The sequence below is a fragment of the Hippopotamus amphibius genome, chromosome 7, assembly GCF_030028045.1.
Source record: "Hippopotamus amphibius kiboko isolate mHipAmp2 chromosome 7, mHipAmp2.hap2, whole genome shotgun sequence".
In the NCBI taxonomy this organism is placed as follows: domain Eukaryota; kingdom Metazoa; phylum Chordata; class Mammalia; order Artiodactyla; family Hippopotamidae; genus Hippopotamus; species Hippopotamus amphibius.
Genome location: NC_080192.1, coordinates 79,868,772 through 79,888,900, shown reverse-complemented (window position 1 = coordinate 79,888,900; position 20,129 = coordinate 79,868,772). Strand labels below are relative to the sequence as shown.

General features: G+C 39.9%; 1 protein-coding gene across 3 annotated transcripts in view; it reads right to left on the bottom strand.

The window, feature by feature from the left end:
* IL18R1 (interleukin 18 receptor 1) overlaps positions 1–19,535 on the bottom strand; it is a 30,178-nt gene extending 10,643 nt beyond the window's left edge. For 2 of the 3 annotated variants that reach the window (XM_057742707.1, XM_057742709.1), the window contains exons 1-6: positions 19,475–19,535; positions 16,274–16,514; positions 12,998–13,163; positions 10,338–10,488; positions 4,402–4,464; positions 188–308 (exon numbers count right to left, since the gene is read on the bottom strand). In XM_057742707.1, coding sequence (XP_057598690.1) covers positions 188–308; positions 4,402–4,464; positions 10,338–10,488; positions 12,998–13,163; positions 16,274–16,514; positions 19,475–19,535 — 803 coding nt within the window. Of the gene's footprint in view, positions 1–187; positions 309–4,401; positions 4,465–10,337; positions 10,489–12,997; positions 13,164–16,273; positions 16,518–19,474 lie in introns of all 3 variants that reach the window. The other variant, XM_057742706.1, reaches the window with a different exon arrangement.
* Between the last annotated feature and the right edge of the window lie 594 nt (positions 19,536–20,129).

Genomic DNA, 20,129 nt, shown 5'->3' with positions numbered 1-20,129 from the left:
CTACAGTATGGGAATTACAATTATAAAATACATGTTATAATTATAAGTTAAACTCATCTCAAGCATCCTATCAGCCATTCAGGAGTCTTGTGTTTTTATATCATATATATATACACATATATACATATAAAATACAGCATGATTTTTATATATCTTGCTATGCATGATGTGTATCACATATTCGTACCTAATTTTCATCACTTCCTCTTCATGCACATTAGGGTCCTTTCCATTTTCTTTCCAGATGTTCCAATAAATCACATCCTTTTCATTCAGCAAAGCAGAGCAGTTGAGCTGTACATCTTTTCCTAGGTAAAAGTTGACAACCAGGGTTCAGATTTTAGAAACTCAGGTTTCCCAAAGCTTAAAATTAATATAGCCAATGTATATTAACCTACCATATAATGCTAATATAGTGCTGCATCTAAGAAAAAAAATGCCTTGTTTTTCAATTTAAAAAAATTTATAAAGCAGAGAAATTAGGTTGCAATTACAAGTCCTCACCAAACTATGAATTGGCTTCTCTTCAAATGTCTATGTCTATGGGGGGGGAGTCGAGGGGGGGGGAGTCAAGGAAGGGAGGGAATACGGGGATATGTGTATAAAAACAGATGATTGAACCTAGTGTACCCCAAAAAAAATAAAAAATAAAAAAAATAAAAAATGTCTATGTCTAAATCAATTATTAAAACTTAGGATGGCCAGTGGACTTTCTTTTCAACCTATAGTCTAAAAAGTAGTGTCAGGCCAACATACTCACTACAACTTCTACAAAAACTAAATGGATAAAAAGCCAAAAAAAATTTAATTGGCTAAAAAATCAAAGACATCAAAGTGCATGGAAAACAAAGAGAAGCAGTTGAACTGAAACTTGAGTTAGGAGTAAAGACCTTGCAGGGTGAGCTGAGATAGCCTGGAGGAATTTGCTTTGGTTTGTACAACATAGAGGGAATCTCATAAAGAAAAGAGAGGCCAGTAGAAATGCTGACGGCCACATGGGTTCACAGGATTATTGCTAAGGGCTTGGGCAGTGTAGGAGGCTGCAAAAGCTTAATGATTTCTCCTGCAGTCTCGTGGTACTTGGCAGAGTAAGTCCCATTGGAGGACAACAAACACATGACTGGAGTCTCCCCTCAGCTACAAGAGACAAAAAGTAGGTTAAATCTGACAAACCTGCATCCTAGCTACTGCCCAGCTCAATTCCTGACTGGATCGAGATGATCAAACTCTCACATTATCTGCCTAACAAAGAAAAGCAAACACTCTCAGGAAAAAGTGATACAAACTTCATTCACTGCAGTTGTTTTAGATATAGAAATATCCACAACAACAGCAGAGACAAACAAAGGGACAAAACATGGGGACAATAAACAATACAAAAAATAGATAACAGAAGTGGACCCAAAGATGAGACAGATGCTTGACTTGGCAGATAAAGAGTATGAAATAACTAATATAAATAGGTTAAAGAAAACTGAGGAAAAGATGGACAAGTAGATGAAAAGATGGATGTTTTCAACAAAGAAGAGTAATTTACTTTAAAAGAATCAAATGAGCAATAGATAACTGGAAAAAGTAAAACCCCATGAATTTAAGAACTCAATGGTTTTAACAATAGATTGAGCATAAAAGAAGTCAGGATTATAAGCTTGAAGACCAAGACCAAAACTAAAGCACAGAAGGGAAAAAAAAATGAAAATAACAGAACAAGAGCATAAGAAATATGTGGAACACAGTTATTACACATAATTGGAAATCCAGAGGAGAGAGAAGAAAGGAGAAGGAGAAATATTCAGACATAATGGCAGAGCATTTCTCCCAAATAAAATACATCCACTTGCAGACTTAAGAAGCTCAGTGGAACCCAAAGCAGGATAAATGGAAAGAAAACCATACCCAGGCACATCAAATCAAAGAGAAAGAGAAAATTCTGAAAGTAGCCAAAAGAAGAAGACACATCAAAGTAGCAACAATAAGACTAAAGGCTACTTTTTCATCAGAAACTATGGAAACCAGTGAACAATGGAAGGGCATCTTTAAAGAGCAGGAAAAAAAACTGCAAACCTGCAATTATTGAAATTATTGAAAAAAGTCTTCAAAATTGTAGGTAGGGATACTTTCAAATAAATAATAGCTGAAAGAATTTATTGCAAGCATAACCACACTATAAGAAATACCAAAGGAAATTTTTCACTCTCAAAGAAAAATTATCCCAGATGAAAGCAAGGACATACGTTAACAAATGAACAGTACAATACAGGACAAACATTTGGGTAAGTACAATATAATTTTTGTTGTTTAAACAATAATAATGCCAAATTCTTGTGAGCTTTATAACCTACGCAGGAGAGAAATACATAAAGTCATAGCTTAAGGTGAGGTAAGAGGATGAATGAAATTAACTATTGTAAGGTTCTCACGTGCTTGTGAAATTGTCAATGCACTAATATGTGCATTTGTCTTGTAGTAAGAGGACATACATTGTAATCTCTAGGAGAACTACTAATGAAGAATACAAAATCGTATAGCTAAAAGAAAAACAAAGCAGATTAAAAAAAGAAAAATATTAATCTAAAAGGAACAAATAACACATAAGACAACTGGAAAACAGTATGATGAGAGGTCTCAACTCAACTGTATTTGTAAGTCATTAAATGTAAATGGATTAAACACCATACAGACTGGATTTCAACAAAGATCCAAATATTTGCAGTTTACGTGAGACATATTTTATGTATAAAGACAACGAAATGTTAAAATAAAAGGATGTGAAAAAAGATAAAACATGCCAGTCCCAAACAAAAGAAAACTGGTGTGTCTATCTAACATGAGAGAGTAGGCACTGGGGAAAGATGTAGTATGACAGATAGAGAGAAGTCTCATAATGTTAACGTGTCAATCCAAGAGGCATCAATTTGTATGTGTCCATAAGATAACCTCAACACACATAAAGCAAAAATAGAACCAAAGGATATACAGACAACTTGACCATCATAGCTGGAGATATTAACATCTCTCCTGGCAACAGACAGAGAAAGCACATAAACGATTAGGAAGGCTACTGATGATCTGAAGAGTACCACTAACCAACTTCACCTAGTTGACATTTATAGAATGACTAAACCAAAATCTGCAGAATACACATTTGTTTCAAATTCATCAATATATACCATATTCTGGTCTTCAAGCAAGTTACTTCAAATTTCAAAAGATTTAAATGATACAGTATATAATCTTAGACCATAATGGAACTAAACTGGACATCAATAACAGAAAAATAAGTAGAAAATCCTCCAAATATTTAGAAATTAAGAAACATAAATCATCCACAGGTGAAAGAAATATCACAAGGAAAGTTTTTAAAAATACTTTGAACTGAATAGTTGTGAAAATATGGCATACCAATATTGTTGAAAACAGCTAAACAGTGATTAGAGGGAAATTTAGAGCTTAAAATACTGCGGGAGAAGAGAGGAGAACTGAAATTAATTCTCTAACTCTCCATGAGTACAAAGGAAAAATTAGGTGCAAATTAAGCCCAATATGAGAAGAAAAAAATAATCAAGATAAGTTCAGAAATCCATAAAAATAGAAAGCAGGCAAGCCACAAATAAAAATGGCAAAGTATCCGAGCTACATTGGGCATTTGTGGTCACATATATGACGGTGGCCTGCTGTGGTCAAAAGGTGTGTGCTTTGGAAACAATCAACAGGATGAAACGGCAACAGTGTAAGAAACTTGCATCCCAGCTCTGCTCCTTTCCAATGGTTTAACTGCAGACAAATCACGTAACCTTTCTGAGCTTTGGTCATTTAATTCATAAATGAGAACAATACCCCTCAGAGTTGCTCAGAGGATTTAATACAATAACATATTCCAGTTACCTAATTCAATACTTGGTTTAGCATATATGAATTTATTCTTTTCCTTCCTTCTTTTCCCTTTTGAAAGAAATTACTCAACTGGACATATTGATTCACCACGACCTGTCTAAACAAACCCTAAATGTACAGTTAAGTCAGTCCATTGATTCAAAGTGAACCCATTAATCAGCTATTCAAACCACACAGTAAGTTTGAATCACTTCTGCAGAGTATTCTCCTTGAGTTTTCATATTTAAAAATGACCATAGATACTATTAGAGAAAAGCCACATACAAAGTGACTAAAACCACAGGTATGCAAACCGCAGGCACTTCCATAATCTTTTGAACAGACTGTTAATTTTAATTATTGCTAGAAAAGGCAACATTCAATGACAAGGCTTTCCTGATTTTGTAATATTCTTGAGTAAGCATGTGTCATGAACACAATGTTGTTGAATAAGGAACTGGATTTAGCCTTGGAAGACTATTATGCCCCCCATTCATAAACCCAAAATATATGTATGTCAAAATATACCTAATTCCACTTTAACAGGAGTAAGCTTTGGTCCAAGAAGAGCTGGAATTATATTACTCTTGTCTGAAAGTGAAAAAAGAAAAGAAAAATGCATCAGTGTTGCACAGAGTTTTGCTAAGACAAACATTTGTTGTAATACACTAATTATTCCAGGTAACCAAGATCCTAACAGTCTTCATTTTACATTTATTATTTAACGTCTTTTCATTAAATAATGGTTGCAGGGAATACTGGCTGTTGTTTCACTTCCCATCAACTCAAAGCTCACCTAGCTGGAGAAAGCATACTGAATTTGGTCTCCTCTCAATTCCAGTCTGTGGCTTCTGCCTGCCGTAGCTAATAGCCAGAGGAAGATGCTCACCCAGGGAGACAATGAAACTTGTAGGACTTAGAAGATGCAAAGTCACTGGGACGTGTTTCTCTGCTCTGTCTTTCTTCTTTCCCTCTGACTTCACTCCTCAAGATAGATTTATTCGGTGCAAGGTCAAGACTCGGGTGAGGTTGGCAAGACACTTACTCTCAGAGCCTCCCGTGACCCTCCCCTGGCAGGACAGTGAGAGGAGCACCCCCTTCAGTCTTGTGCCCTGGATGCCTCACTTTAGTCCCAGCCCTGCTGGGGGTGTCCGCCCTTGTAAGCTGAGTTCTGAGTTCTACTTCCATTCCTGAGTGACCTGTGACCCAGACTGGAGGTACATAAATATTCTCCAACTCAGCCCCATTGAATGATACTTAGGAAGGAAGCAGTCCCCCAGAAGCCTCCCACTGAAGACTACCCCACAACCTAGGATGTTAATAACTGCAAAACACAGACGGCCCTGTGGTCCTGCACTGACACGGCCACGTCATCCACTTCTTGCTGCTCCTATTATTAGCATCAGCAACTTTCTTCACGACTCGGACTCCCCCTTCCAGTACCTCCGGTGCTTCTGGGGCACTTCCAAGCAATGTCCAGAGCAGCCCTCATGGGGCTCCCAGGTGCCCAGCAGACAGAAGTGCCTGGTCATGAGGAGTAAATGTGCTCTCCTGCAGCAACCACACCCTCCTAGGCTCTCCCAGGAAACACGTGTTACAGAGCGAAGAGCAGAGAAGGAGAGGAGGAGGAGATGGGCAAGGATACAGAATGAAACCAGTGCAGCAAACCCCAGGGTAAGGGACTTCCCCGGCGGTCCCATGGTTAAGACTCCGTGTTTGCAATGCAGGTGCCATGGGTTCGATCCCTAGTTGGGGAACTAAGATCCCAAATGCTGCATGGTGCAGCCAAAAATAAATAAATAAAAATTAAAAGTGAAATAAAGTAAAGAGATCCTCAACTACCTTAGTAATAAGCTGAGAAATAGATCATAGATTATTGTTTTTAAAAAACCCAGGGTGAGACTCTCTTCTGGGATTCAGACTCTGGGCAAGAGTAGAATTCACGTCGGCAGGAGGATCTGGAGTAGTTGCCTCCAGAGGAACTAACCCTCAGCACTGAGGAACAAGGGCTGATTCAAGGACAAAGGAGGTTTTGTATAATAGAGAAAACTGCTACTGATTATCTTTCTCTTCATCCATCTCTTTTCTCAGGAATTTGATGGGAGTCTTGGGAAGAGGGGGCGTAAAGGACATTTTAGGGATGGGAATCTTTGAGAAAGGATGCCATCTACTAGAACTCAAACTATATCCTTGAGAGCAGCACTGCATTTGTAAAACTGGTGTACAGTGAACGGTACAATCCTATTGAAAGTAGCAGAAGGAAGAAAACACCTCCGTGTGTGCCCCCGGCATGTCTAGCCTACCTATGAAGCTACCATCCCAGAATCAAAATGGCACAGAGAGATTGTCAGCAGCAGGAGGAGACACACCAGCAGATCAGCCAGAGTGTGAGATGAAGACAATGGCAGAGGCCAGGTGGGCTGAGTGCACTGTGATGCTCCCCATGTGATGCTCCTCGTGTGACTGCTCAGAGATCCACATCCATGACCACAGGTGAGCACAGACAGGGTAGGCACTCAGAGTCCCACTGTCCTCAGCAGAGGTCATGACTCCTCCTGATCATCAACTTCAACTCTACACTCCACATATTAAAAGAATGGTGGCAACTTCACCAAATCCAAAGGAAAATGGCCAGGATGGTGAAGAGTCTAGACTTCCTGTTGAATGAGGCACAATTGAAGAAACTCTTCCTATCTAGATACAGGCAGACCTCAGAGGTATTACAGGTTCTTGCCAGACCACTGCAATAAAACGAATATGACAATAAAGCGAGTCACCCAATTTTTTTGGTTTCCTAGCACATATAAAAGTTATATGCACACTATACTGTAGTCTATTAAGTGTGCAAGAGCATAATGTCTAAAAAGCAATGTACATATCTTAATTTAAAAATAATGGTGCTGATAGACATGCTCAATGCTGGGTTCCACAAACCTTCAATTTGTAAACAAAAACAAAAACCCAGCATCTACAAAATGCAGTAAAATGAGGTATGCCTGTAGTTCACTCAACAGACATGTAATGAGCACCTACTATATGCAAAGGGACAGCTATAAGTATGGGAGATGCCAAGATGAGGAACAGAACTCAGTTCAATCCCTTCTTTCCAGGAGCTTTTCATTCTTCTAGTGACAGAAACAGACATGTCACCAATTCTGGCAGCAACCAGAAATAAGAACAAGAGGCCATGGGGACACAGAGGAGGAGGAGGGACATTTAGCTGAGTCCTGAAAGACACAGGTGGCATTCTCCAAGATGAGGGAAATGATGGGTGGTTAAGACAGAAGAATAGCACGTGGGGCAGTGCGGGGATGTGGGGGTTTGGTGATGGGAGATGGTAATACTAAGATGGTAATTACAGAGCTTTCCATGTCCCTAGCACAACTATCAAGGCTTTACACTCTCACTCGGTCCTTAAGGCAACCCTATGAGAGATGACTCATCACTGTCCCATGTTACTAGTGAGGAATCAGAAAAATTCATTTAACTTGCCCCAGGTCACATGCTCACAGAGTTCAATTAAAGTATTTGGTTTGAGATGGTTCAATGAAAGTATCTGGCACAATTCGTGGTCTTGTGTGTGCTCTTTTGGTAGTAGATATTCGTATTGCTCCTTCTAAGAAGGAAGCAAAGAGCAGCTGATGGGCAAAGAGCAGAGATGGATGGAGGCAGGGAATTGGTGGTGGACATGTCAAGGGACCAGAGATGTATATGAGATTAAAGAAAGTAAAACTGAAGAATTTAAGGTAGATAAATAGAACTTAAGATATTTGAGTTTAAGAATCTAGTTATGGGATTCCCAGGTTATGGGGCGTGAAAAGTAGAATAATGTCCCCCACCAAAGTTGTTCACATCCTAATCCCCAGATCCTGAATATTACACCTTACATGGCAAAAGGGACTTTGCAATGTGAGTTAATTAAGGATTTTTGGAGAAGGAGGGTGTCCTGGATTATCCAGGTGGGTCCAAAGTAATGGCAAACATCCTCACAGGCAGAAAGCAGATGGTCAGAGTCAGAGGAGGAGATGAGATGAAGGAAGCAGAGGTTGGAGAGAGATCTGAAGATGCTGCACCGTTGACCCTTGTTAACTATAAATTGGCACTTGCCATCTACCTCTACTGCAAGGATTAAGTCACAGGTGCCGCTGCAGCTGCTGACCTTCAACATCCCCTGAAGGGCATTCAGGGCGGAGACCAGGAATGAGGCACTCTGTGCTTTGGAAAATGGGTGGAACAGGTCTTCAGATAGTTAGATGTCTTCAGGAGCTGATTTTATGAGCCCAGCCCTTGCATCTCCTCATATCTAGGAAAGCACTAAATCCCTACATGGTGACGTCTGCTCCTTGTGACTAGCAGAAACCCGCTACAAAATTATGTGTTTGATTGCATGTACTTCTCCTTCACCAAGATGGCATATATACTAATCTTCCCCCCTGCCTCTTTGGAACAGTTTCTCAGAGCTATCTGGGATGCTGTCTCCCCGGCTGCAGTCCTTATTTTGCCCCAAATAAACTCAACTCGCAACTCTCACATTGTGCAATTTTTTTAAGTTGACACCCTGAAGATAGAGGAAGTGGTGTGTTCCAAGGATGCGGATGCCTCTAGACGCTGGAAAAGGCAAGGAATCGATTTTCCTCCAGAGCCTCCAGAAGGAATGCAATCCTACTGAAACCTAGATTTTAGCCAAGTGAACCTATTTCAGACTTCTGACCTCCAGAACTGTGAGGTAATGCATTTATGCTGTTTGAAGACAGGAAGTTTGTGGTAATTTGTTCATTTGCAATGCGTGGAATACAGCTTTATAAGTGGATGGTTGGAGAGAAGAAGGAAAATGTCGCTAAAGTAAATGAGCTCTAGTAACTGTGAGCCCACGAGGTTGTTGAATGAGTCATCCCAGAGTTTACAGCTTCCTGGATGATGGAGAAGAACGAAAAGGGTAGATAAGCCACTTCTCTTCAGAGACTTGAAGAAGTCATCATTTTCAGAAGGGACCAGACAATCTGTGGAGTTACTGAAGGCAAACACAAACAGCAAATGGAAGCTACTAGAAGGCGTAATTGGACTCAATGGGGAAAAAAAGACTTCTCCACAATCATGCATTAAAAATCTGGATCCAGCTGCTGTGTGATTTGGTCATTTCCATGGTAGTTCCCAAGAAGAGACTGAATGATCTATTATTGGTTGAGCCATGTGAAGGATATCTTCACTGATGGGGTTTAATTAAATGACTTCTAAGGTCTCTGTCACCCTAAAATTCCAGGCTTCAGTTTTTCCATTACCTATGGTCTGGGTTCATGATAAAGCAGACTAATAACCATCATCCCAAAATGTGCAGCCCCTTTCCACAGCCACACCTGTTCTCCTTACCCACTCTTCCTCCTGCCCGTCCATCATGCTCAGCCTCTAAGAACCAGCTCAAACAGAGCCTCCAGCATCTTTTCTACCTCTGGACTCTCTCTGTGCCCTTAACACCTCACAGATGACTCCAATTTCATATTCTATGGTGCTTCTATGTGGCTTACCACTTTGATACTGAGCAGGACCTTGTGGGGCTCTTGAGCAAAAAGCCTTTCTATGTTCCGCATTTCTTTTCTTTTTTTGGCTGCACTGGGTCTTTGTTGCTGCGTGCCCACAGGGCTTCCCATTGCAGTGGCTTCTCTTTTTGTGGAGCACAGGCTCTAGGCACATAGGCTTCAGTAGTTGTGGCATGTGGGCTCAATAGCTATGGCTAGTGGGCCCTAGAGCACAGGCTCAGTAGTTGTGGCGCAGCAGCTTAGTTGCTCCGAGGCATGTGAGATCTTCCCAGACCAGGGATTGAACCCATGTCCCCTGCACTGGCAGGCGGATTCTTAACCACTGTGCCACCAGCGATGTCCCTGCATTTCTTGATTACAGGAAATAGGCTTCATTCAGCCTCCAGGACCTTCCCTGAGTTCCAAGGAGCAGGTTCAAACAGTAGCTAATCAGGGAAGGGAGGGGAGGCAGAGACAAGGGAGAAGCAGTCAAAAGAAACAATAGTGCAGCCTTGGGTCAGGGTCCTGGTTCCTCCTCAAGGGATACACATAACAATGTCCTTGAGCTGTTTTGCAGATACTGAAAACCCCAGAGGGTGGGAGAAGTTAATGGTGATAAATGGAATATTGCCTGCCATATCAGTGAACAAAGGATGTCACAGAGGTCAAGCAGATGCTTAATAACAAAAGATCCCACAATTTACTCAAATACCAAATAAGAGAACTGACCCATCAGAGGTTCACCTATATAAACTTTCATTACTATCCCCTCCAAAATTTTTCAGTATGGCTGGTGATGCCAAAATGATTCTGACCCTTATATTTGAATTAGTGATGTGGTCACAACTCCAACTAAGTTGCCTCTGGCTCCTTGTACGGCTTTAAAAAAAAGAAAATATTCCATTTTACTAAGATACATTTGTTTTTTCCCGAGTATAAAATTTCTCTTACCTCCAACTATTGTTATATTGAAGGTTTTGGTGACGTTGAATAGTTTTCCATTATGATGAAGGAGAAACATGCAGGTGTAATATCCCTGATCTTTAAACTCCGCATTCTTCCTTAAAAATGGGTTTTGATTGTTTTCTATCTTTCCACAGTTCTGTTTTTTTTTAAACAAAAGCAATTTAAAATATTTTACATAAGAGTGGTATCATATGACAAAAATTCAAAACTTTAAAGTTAAAGATCTTTAGAGAAAGAGGGAAACAGAATAAAACCCAGCAATTTCTGAGCAAATGTCTCAGTGATTTGGCACCACCTCTACTGGAACGATGAAAATAGTCCCATTCCTGGTGTCATCATTATTATCAATACATGCTGGGAAACAGAGCATAGTGGGCACTGTAGCTGCTTTGATCATCTTCTTTTAATCTCTTATACACACAAAGAGAGGGAAGAGGAGGAGGAAGCAGAGAGAGAGAGCGAGAGAGAGGAAAAAAATACTACAACAAAAAAAAAATCCCTGCTTATGTCAAAACTTTCCACACAACTCTTATTTCTTAATGCTTTTAGCCTAATTCCATGTATTCAGGACTACCCACCCTGGGGGTGGGTAGTGGAGGTGGGAGCAGAATTACTCAGAGAACCGGGTACCGAGCAGACTACCCACCCCCACTGATGTCCTCCACCAGAAGACAGTGGACTGATTAGAAATGTATGAAGAATATTCCAGTGTATAGGCATACATAAACATCTCTCTAGCACAAATGTCTGTATGTCGTAGGAATTAATAATACCAATAAAGGTACCCATAGATAGGTTCTGGAGCAATCTAAGAACGAAATGGGGAAAATGGGAACTAAATTGCTAACCTTCACTATGGAACACTGTTGCTGCAAATACCAACCAGGGAGCACCTACTGCCCACAGACTCCTCTCAAAGCTGCCAAAGCTGGTAGCAAGCAGAGCTAGACCCAGTGGGTGCATAGAATGGGCTTGTGAAGCATCCACAAGTGTATCGCACATCAGTAAATTGTTTCTGCGTACACCAAATTTTTATAAGCCCACACTTATTTTTTCTAAGGCATATTAAACTATCAATACCAAGGCATATAAAAATACCTTTATCTTTATTTCAAATCAATTGTTTACGGATTTAGCTTCCTTGTTCCCCTCCCCTCAATTTTCTAGCTAAAAATATTCTCAATACATCTATTTTCTAAATTCAAATATCTGCATAGAGGGATTTCATAAAACCCGGTACACTGATCCTCACAAATTTATATGCACTGTAAAAACATTTGTACACGTGACAGGAAAGAGAGCCAAATCAACTCAGGGCTCACACAGACGTTTGGAAAACATTTTGGATAAGAGCCTTCCTTGAAAAAATCACAAGTAAAGAGTGTTCAAGCAAAAGGTACAAACAAACGTGTCTAAGGAATCATCATCAGTAGCTTGAACTTTCTCAAGGTCGTCTCTTCAGACCACCCTCTCTCACAGCTCTTCAAAGTTTCCATGACAGAGTTACACTTTTCAGGTTTGTTCTTCTATAGAAATAATATAATTTGTGTTGTGTGTGTGCCTGTGTGTGTGTGTGTGTATGTATTATGTATGTACATGTGACTGCATATATACTTGTGTATATATAATTTCCACAGTATTGTCTAAACAAGCTCTTACAACTCAACAAGTAAAAGGTACACCAACTGAAAAATATAGACAGTTCACAAGAAAAGTAATACCAGGATGCAATAAATACATAAAAATGTTTACCTTGTTATTAAGGAAAGCAATGGGGAAAGATACTAAGAGTTACAGAAATTTTGCATGTCAGATTTTTCAATGTTCTTAAAGTATTCATTCCCACATGGTAGTGGTATGAAAAAAAGAGGGTTTTAAACTGGTGGAGCTCCCTGGAGAGCAATTTGATAATATAAATCGAAAGCTATAAACATGCTCATAGCCTTTGATCCAATAATTCTACTTTTAGGGGTTTGGTTAAAGAATAAAATCATAGTACACCTTATGACTTACAGGAATGATATTTATTTTAGCCTTACAAACAATAGTGAAAAGTAGGAAACTAACAAGTGCCCAATAACAGGGGCTTAGATACAAGTGTATACACAATGGAATCCCATGTTTGGGAAAACGTTTAAAGATGTGGGGAAACCATCACAAAATAGTTTTTAGTGGATAAAGAAAAAAATACCACTTTTTAAAAGTAGATGTTTACACAGAGAAAAACCCCAGTCTCTGGCTGGTAGGATCATGAGTAATCTCTGCTTTCTTCATTATTTGTTTTTTCTATCTTTCAGTTTTGTAAAGTAAACTCACATATTCAGAACAAATATATAAAATAGAACTTAAAATTTTAAGTATATGCAGCAGAAGAAAACGAGCTAGCATTCCTAAAAATTACTTTTTTTGAAAAAAAGGAAAATTAAGGAAAGAAGAGGAAGCCGTTATCACTTATTGAATGCCTAACATGGGGCAGGAACCTTGACACCTGCATTACTTGTAGGAGCTCAGACAGGCCACCTGAGCCCTGTGGACACACAATTTGTAGGTTACAAGACCAAAATGCTTCACAGATATCAGACCCTCATTGTGGAATGCTGTCTTTTCTGTCAAGTCGTAAGTTAAAATATTTTAAAAAGTGTTACCTTGTACAATAATGTTCTGTTGGCCAGTTTTTGATAGTAACTATGTTCACAGGCTATCTGCAAAGATTTTTTAACTTCCACAACTTTACTTATTACTTGTTTCTCAGTGAAACAGCTGTGTTTACTCCTTCTGATGACATTTAATTTCCAGTCATAGGTATCATTTCTAGGAAATAAAGGTTTAGAGATATTTTATCATTAGTACAGACTTTGCAAATACCACCTTTTAGTAGCCAATCCAGTGAAAAATGTCCCTTATTTTTGTACAAAGAGATTCATTCATTGATGTTCAAATCCTGCTCTGTCTCTTTTTGATTCAGTGCAGAAGAAATTTAATAACTGCCATGGGAGGAGGTAAGGGCCAGTAAACCCGAGGTGTCCTAAACACACACACACATCCCCCTACACCAGACCTTGAGTATTATGGATATAGGGACAGAAATGTTTACAATGTCATCAATAATCTTTGGAGATGGGAAGGTTCTTGACCCAGGATGGGCAAGTGGAGGTGGTTTCACGAGGACTATAATGTTTTCTGAAGGTTTGCATACATGCATTGGGTTTTATATTTCTCAGGGCACTTTGTTCTAATCTCCTTCTCTTACTGTTGAGTAAACCATGTCTGGAGTGGCTGCCCTCTGTGTAGCTGTATTAGCACTTTAAGTGTCGTATTGAGCAAAAGTTAGTTCTAATAGATGTCACTGTTGTTCCTTCTGGTTAGAAGTTAGGAATCTAGAGGAGGAAAAGAATTTTTAACAGCGTTTTTGGAAATGATCTTTCTTTTAATTTCATATTGGGTATAGGTGATTAACAATGTTGTGTTAGTTTCAGGTGTACAGCAAAGTGAGTCAGTTATACATATACATATATCTATTTTTTTCAAATTCTTTTCCCATTTAGGTTGCTACATAATATTGAGCAGAGTTCCCTGTGCTATACAGTAGATCCCTGTTGGTTATCCATTTTAAATATAGCAGTGGAAATAATGTTTTGAAAAAGAAAATGTTTGCAATCTGATGTTCGCTTAAACTGCGCATGTGATATAGAGGTGTATATACTAAACACAAAACAGGGTTATGTTGTCCTGTGCACCAGACGCATTTGTAACTCCCTCCCCCAACAAGGCTTTTCCAGCTCTCCTTTGAGTCTACAATCGGATGGATAGAAAACTGGCACTCACAGAGTTCCACGTATTGTACCACGTGTGTGCACTGAGATGACTATTTTCCTTAAGTTAGATGAGAAAGCGAACCGTCAGGCAAGATTAAATAACTTGCCCAAGGGCACACACCTGGTACACAAGATAGCAGGATGCAAATGCACATCAGTTTGGCCCTCAAGGCCAGGAATGCTTTGTACAATACTATACTTTCACCAAAATGTGATTGGACAATGTGATTTTCCATGTGGGATTAAAGTATCAGTCTCCACACCTTCAAAGCTTATCACACAGCACGCTGAGCATCCCCACCCTCCCTGTCCTCTTCCTGGTCCCTCCATGCCTCTCCGACATCCTACCTCCACCTGATGAGTCCACTTTCTCTTCCTACCCCAGGCTGTGTTCTCTGCCTTTCACATCAGAAAGTAAGTGAATGCCCCTAACCCTACCTGTCTCCAAGTGACATTCATAGATAACCAACTCTCCCCTCAATTTGTCCTTTCTGCCATGTCCAGATCGGTTTGTGCATTTAAATCACGCCTTTCTTCAATCAGGATTAGGGAGACGTTCTTCTTCCTTTACCCCAACTACGAGTATACGTTTTACCTTAGTTTGAAAAGACCCAATTGTGACCCACTCTTGGAATCGTCCCTCTTAAAAGGTCACATAAAATTCATTGGTTAAAAAGAGTTTTTTAATTTCTTTCTGACTCCTGGGAGTTCCCACATATAAAAACAAACCAAAATGACCTCATTTGGGGCAAAACCATAAGAGTGCTATCAAGGTTTCACTGTGATATCTCACTCTGCTCTCAAAGGCAGTGTTGATAACACCAGGACTCACTCCACAGGCACTCGTGAAAGAAATCTACTACTTCTGACAGCACACCATTGCCTCTCACATGGCCTTGAGCTCGTTCTACAGGTCAGTCTCAAAGCTCCATAAAAATGCATACACCCATACACATACATACGTAGAGTCACAACATCACATATGTACTGGATAAACACCACGTCATCAATGTTCTCACGAACAGTTCATCACATGGAAGATTTCTTGTCCTAGCTACTCCTTCTCCATCTCACCAAATAAACTATAAAGAGAACTAAGTTCAGTAAAAATTATGGACACATTCAGTTGGTTGCTGCCATTTCATAGAATTTAGGATTCTTGACTACGAATAGCATGGAAGACTCTAGGGTTAGTCCTGAGGAGGCTGTGCAAAGCCTGTTCTGTGCTCCCCTCTCTCACTGTCCCTGGCTATCAATTTGTGCTTGGCTGACACACACAAATTCTTCACCAGCACTGCCACCTGACTCTCAACAAACCCCTGAAAACTGGACTATGATGTGTCTACACCAATTCCAACCTGTCCCCCAGCCTGAGATTACCACCCAGGAAGCTGACACTGCCCTCCTTCACTACATGCTCATAACACTATGAAGCCCTAGCCATTTATTTCCTTTTTAAAATTTATTTATTTGTTTTTGGCTGCATTGGATCTTTGTTGCTGCGCATAGGCTTTCTCTAGTTGTGGCGAGCAGGGGCTACTCTTTATTGCAGTGTGCGGGGTTTCTCACTGTGGTGGCTTCTCTTGTTGGGGAGCACGGGCTATAGGCACACAGGCTTCAGTAGTTGTGACTCATGGGCTCTAGAGCACAGGCTCAGTAGTTGTGGTGCATGGGCTTGGTTGCTCCGTAGCATGTGGGATCTTCCCAGCCCAGGGCTCGAACCCGTGTCCCCTGCATTGGCAGGTGGATTGTTAACCACTGCGCCACCGGGGAAGTCCCCACTTATTTCCTTTGACCAGCGGCTCTAGGTAACAGGAACAGCTGAATTTAAAAATGAATTTCATTCAGTCCTCACTTATCTTTGGCGAGGATCACCTAAAAGTAAATCATACTAAGGTAATCTCCTTTCATTATGATTATTAAGAAAACAAACACTGGGCGGTATTTAATTTTTCAACAGTGAAGTATGTATTTCATGTAGTAGGAAGAGCAGGGAGGAGGAAATGCATGGATTATCTGACTTTCCTGATGACTGTATATCTGATTTGCCAAACAAAGTCCAAGAGTGCTATGAAATATACCGATACAAAGAGAAGGTGTACTCACCCCATTCGGAAAGAGTAAGATCCACTGTCATTCAACTCAACTGGCCAAAACTCCAAAACATAACCAAGCAAAATAATTCTGGGTGAACTACTCGAGCTCAGTTCAACAGGCCCATGTAATTGATTTTTGTACCATTTCATGGTGGTGGTTTTGTTCTCATGCTTAGCTGAGGATGAACAGTATTTCAGATAGAAAGGTTCCCCTTCAACTGCTGTAATGTGAAGGCGTGAGGTACAAGTTTCTTCTAAAGATTAGCAATGTAAAAGAAAAAACAAAACAAAACAAAACAGGATGACACAGGTAAATTATTTTCCTATGCATTAGGTGAAGAAGCTGGGTTAGTAAGAACATCCTGAAAGATCTCACTGTCTCATTTCTGTGGATTCTTTTATTTTAGGGTCAATCTTTCCGACACTAAGAAACAGGAGGTCAATCTTTCTAACATTAAGGCACTTTCTGAAATGAAGACAGACAAACCTTTCAACAGCTTCTCCCAAACAGGAAGATACCAGAACTTAACCCACCAAAGCTAGAAGCCAGATAAATGCACTGTAATCTTTTAAAAGAAAATGTTACACATTACAACTTCTTAAGGAAAGCCACCAAAGTCACAATGTTGCCACAGCTACCCTGAAACATTCCTAGCTGAGGAATCTCCAAGGAAGGGAGGGAATATGGGGATATGTGTATAAAAACAGATGCTTGAACTTGGTGTACCCCCCCAAAAATAATAAATACATAAATAAAATAAATTTAAAAAAAAGAGAAACCTAGAGCCCTCAGAGTTTTTCACCTGCATCGTCAGAAGTCTGACAGGTCTTATTCTCAACGAGTCTACCTAACCATTCCCCGGGGCAGGTGTGGGGATGGTTAAAGGTGCACCTATGTGTGTGTAAATCCATTACCTCTCTAGGTTACCATGTGGATAATCAGTAATTGACTCATATAATTGATACTGATAACTAATTCAAATTAATTCATATCGACTCACTCCAAGTCTGGGTATCTGTCACTTCCTTTTTCTGAGATCCCTCTCTCTTCTTCCCTCTTTCTCGACTAAGCCAGATTCTCTGACTTTAGAAATTTACCTGACCCTTTGGGTTATACAGGGTCATTATTCCCCTCCTTCTTCACTTCTGACAGTTCAAAGTCAGTATGAATGGACTTTCCCTGTCTTCCGGCAGCGACCTTTGACTGCGTTTTGAGGGCACAGAGAACATGCCTTCTCTATAGTCAGGGTTCATTTCTCAAAGCAACTGTCTGGTTTTAATTCAGTGTTGTTAACCACAAGGTAGAGAGGAAGTGGCTCCAATGGCAGAAGCATTCTTTGAAAACATGGCCATCAAACCTACCTGGAAATACAACACAATGTACATCAACCTTGCGTCTGGAGGTTGTTATTAAATCTTTACCTTACAATTCAGGACTTCGACTTAGAAGGTGTGATACATGTGTAAATGTGGGTGTTAGTTTTAATTAACACCTAAAAGGATGGTAGGTCATTAACAGCTTGATTTATTTTCTGGTTTTAGAGAGATAATCTACATACAACAAAGTGCAAAAATCATACATAATTAATAAAAATTAATTTTAAAAAAGCTTCTATGAACCCCTGTGCCTGTGTTTATACAGACATAGGCACTCATTCCTCTTTGGGGACAGCTATCACTTGAAGAAAACTAGATGGGAATTCATACTCTCCAGGGTGCGTGGTTGGCAGTTGAAAGTTCAATACACCCCAGGCAGCTAATGACTTCCGAGATCTAATCTTACACTTAATATTGCAGGCTTTGTTGATTAGAAATGGCTTTTGGAGAAATGATTGGAGAAATGAGTGGAGTTCAAGGTGCACGGACAGCCCAGCACATACATCTTACATTGACAAAGCACCGGGATGCAGCAGGGTCAAGAGCCTATAGCCTCTGCAATGATGTCTGGGTTTGGAATTGTCTTGGGTTTGGACAATAATAAGATATCTCACTTCAGCGAAATGAATTTGGCAAGTAAAATACTGTCATGTCTGCCCAGAGAGACCCCCTTCACAAAAGATGCTCTTCAAATACCAAAGGACAGAGAGCTGGGACCTTAGCCTCCTTACAGCACAGGCTGTATGGCTGTTTGGAGCCTGCAGCATGTTTTCATTGTAACCTGGGAGCAAGGTTATCAACCTATGTCTATACAGCAAGGGGCCTTTTCATATGCTGCACACTCTCCTGCACCTTGGTCTCTCTTACCTGTTCTGACAGGTCCTTCCATATCAAGAAGAGCAGGTCTGTCTCCTTCTTTTAACACCTGGACAGTGATGCATTGTATGGCCCTCAACAATATGTAGACCCATTTAAGTAAGTACCCCCCAATATTGGACCTGAATTACTTGAAAGTATCAATAAGCTAACTTCAATCTCTACATCAGTGATTCTCAAAGTCGGGGATATGCGCTCATGTCTTCCCTCTACCAGATAACAGATCAAGGCAAATCAATAATTGTGCTCCTTCTTTTCTTCTCCAGAGCCTTTGGAGAACCTCATTAATCAATCTCAGAACTCTTCTTCAGAGAACCAGGCAGAGGTCTCACAACCCTTCTCAGTGAAAGTCTCCAAGCAGTGACTGCTAATAAATTAACGTCAGTGCCTGATACCACATACAAAGCCTACCTGCCTTCCTGGTCCAAGCAGACTCTTTCTTATGCATTCCGTCTAACTCTAATATTTTCTTTAAGATCTGTAAGGTATTCCCACTCACTTTCCTCATTACCTAAATAATGAGATGAATCTTTGCCTTCCTTTCAGAAAGGAAACACCGTATGTAAAACTTGGTAAAAATCAGCAACAAGGATGGCTGTGATCGCTTTGGTTTTAAATAACACGAAGCAAATTTTCATCTCAGACAAATGTATTTCAGGATAAAAGTTTTCATTTCCTGCTCTCTCTCCATAAACTCACAGGCCTGAATCTTGTCTTCACCAGTAACTCCACATGAGTCTTTACTTGATTCCTATAAATCTTTCATTCTCTATGCCAGGCATCCCAAATGGTTGGCAACTTTCTAAAGTAAAATTGTAATTTCACAATTTACATTTACATTACGATTACATTTAATAAATTCAACATCTTCAGTAACCACCACCACATAAGTAAGCAAAACATTGATATTCCCTCTAGATGACCAATGAAGTATGTTTGCGACATTATAATTACTTACCTGACATGCTTATTATAAACATAAGTACCAAAAGTGTCAGCAGTATTTCTCTAAGACGCATGTTTCAGACTCTGCTTCAAATGGTTTCTCTGGAAAACAGAATGAGATAGGTTTAGCCAGGCCTTTCAAACAGAAGCATACCTCTCTCATGAAGGAGGTTTTAAAAAGTCTTCTGGTATATGGACTTTAAAAAATCAGCCCAGAAAATGTTTATATCTCTTCACAGAGTCACCAGTCTTCCTCAGAACCTTCAGCCATGTAGAATTAATAAAATTTCAAGGTGATATATTCTGGCATCTAGGGGAAATCCCAAATAACACAAATTTCTAAGACAAGAGAGCCTGCTGTATTTCAGGCCTGGTCTACTAAATTTGACTCCAAAGTCAAAATGGAGGACAACAGTATTTCCAGAAAATCTACTATTCTATGAATGGACAGTCTGCCCAGGTAGAAGTGTGTGCCTGTGTGTTCTAGCTGCTTTCTTTCCCTCTCACCACACCAAAATGTCCATCACAATCTTCACTCAATGGGTTGAATTTTTAAATATCACTCTTCTTTCTTCAGAACTAAGTTAGGAACTAGGTCTGTTTTGCTCATCATTCTATCACTGACGTCAACATCTCCCACAAAGTAAGCACTGATTAATACTTGCTAA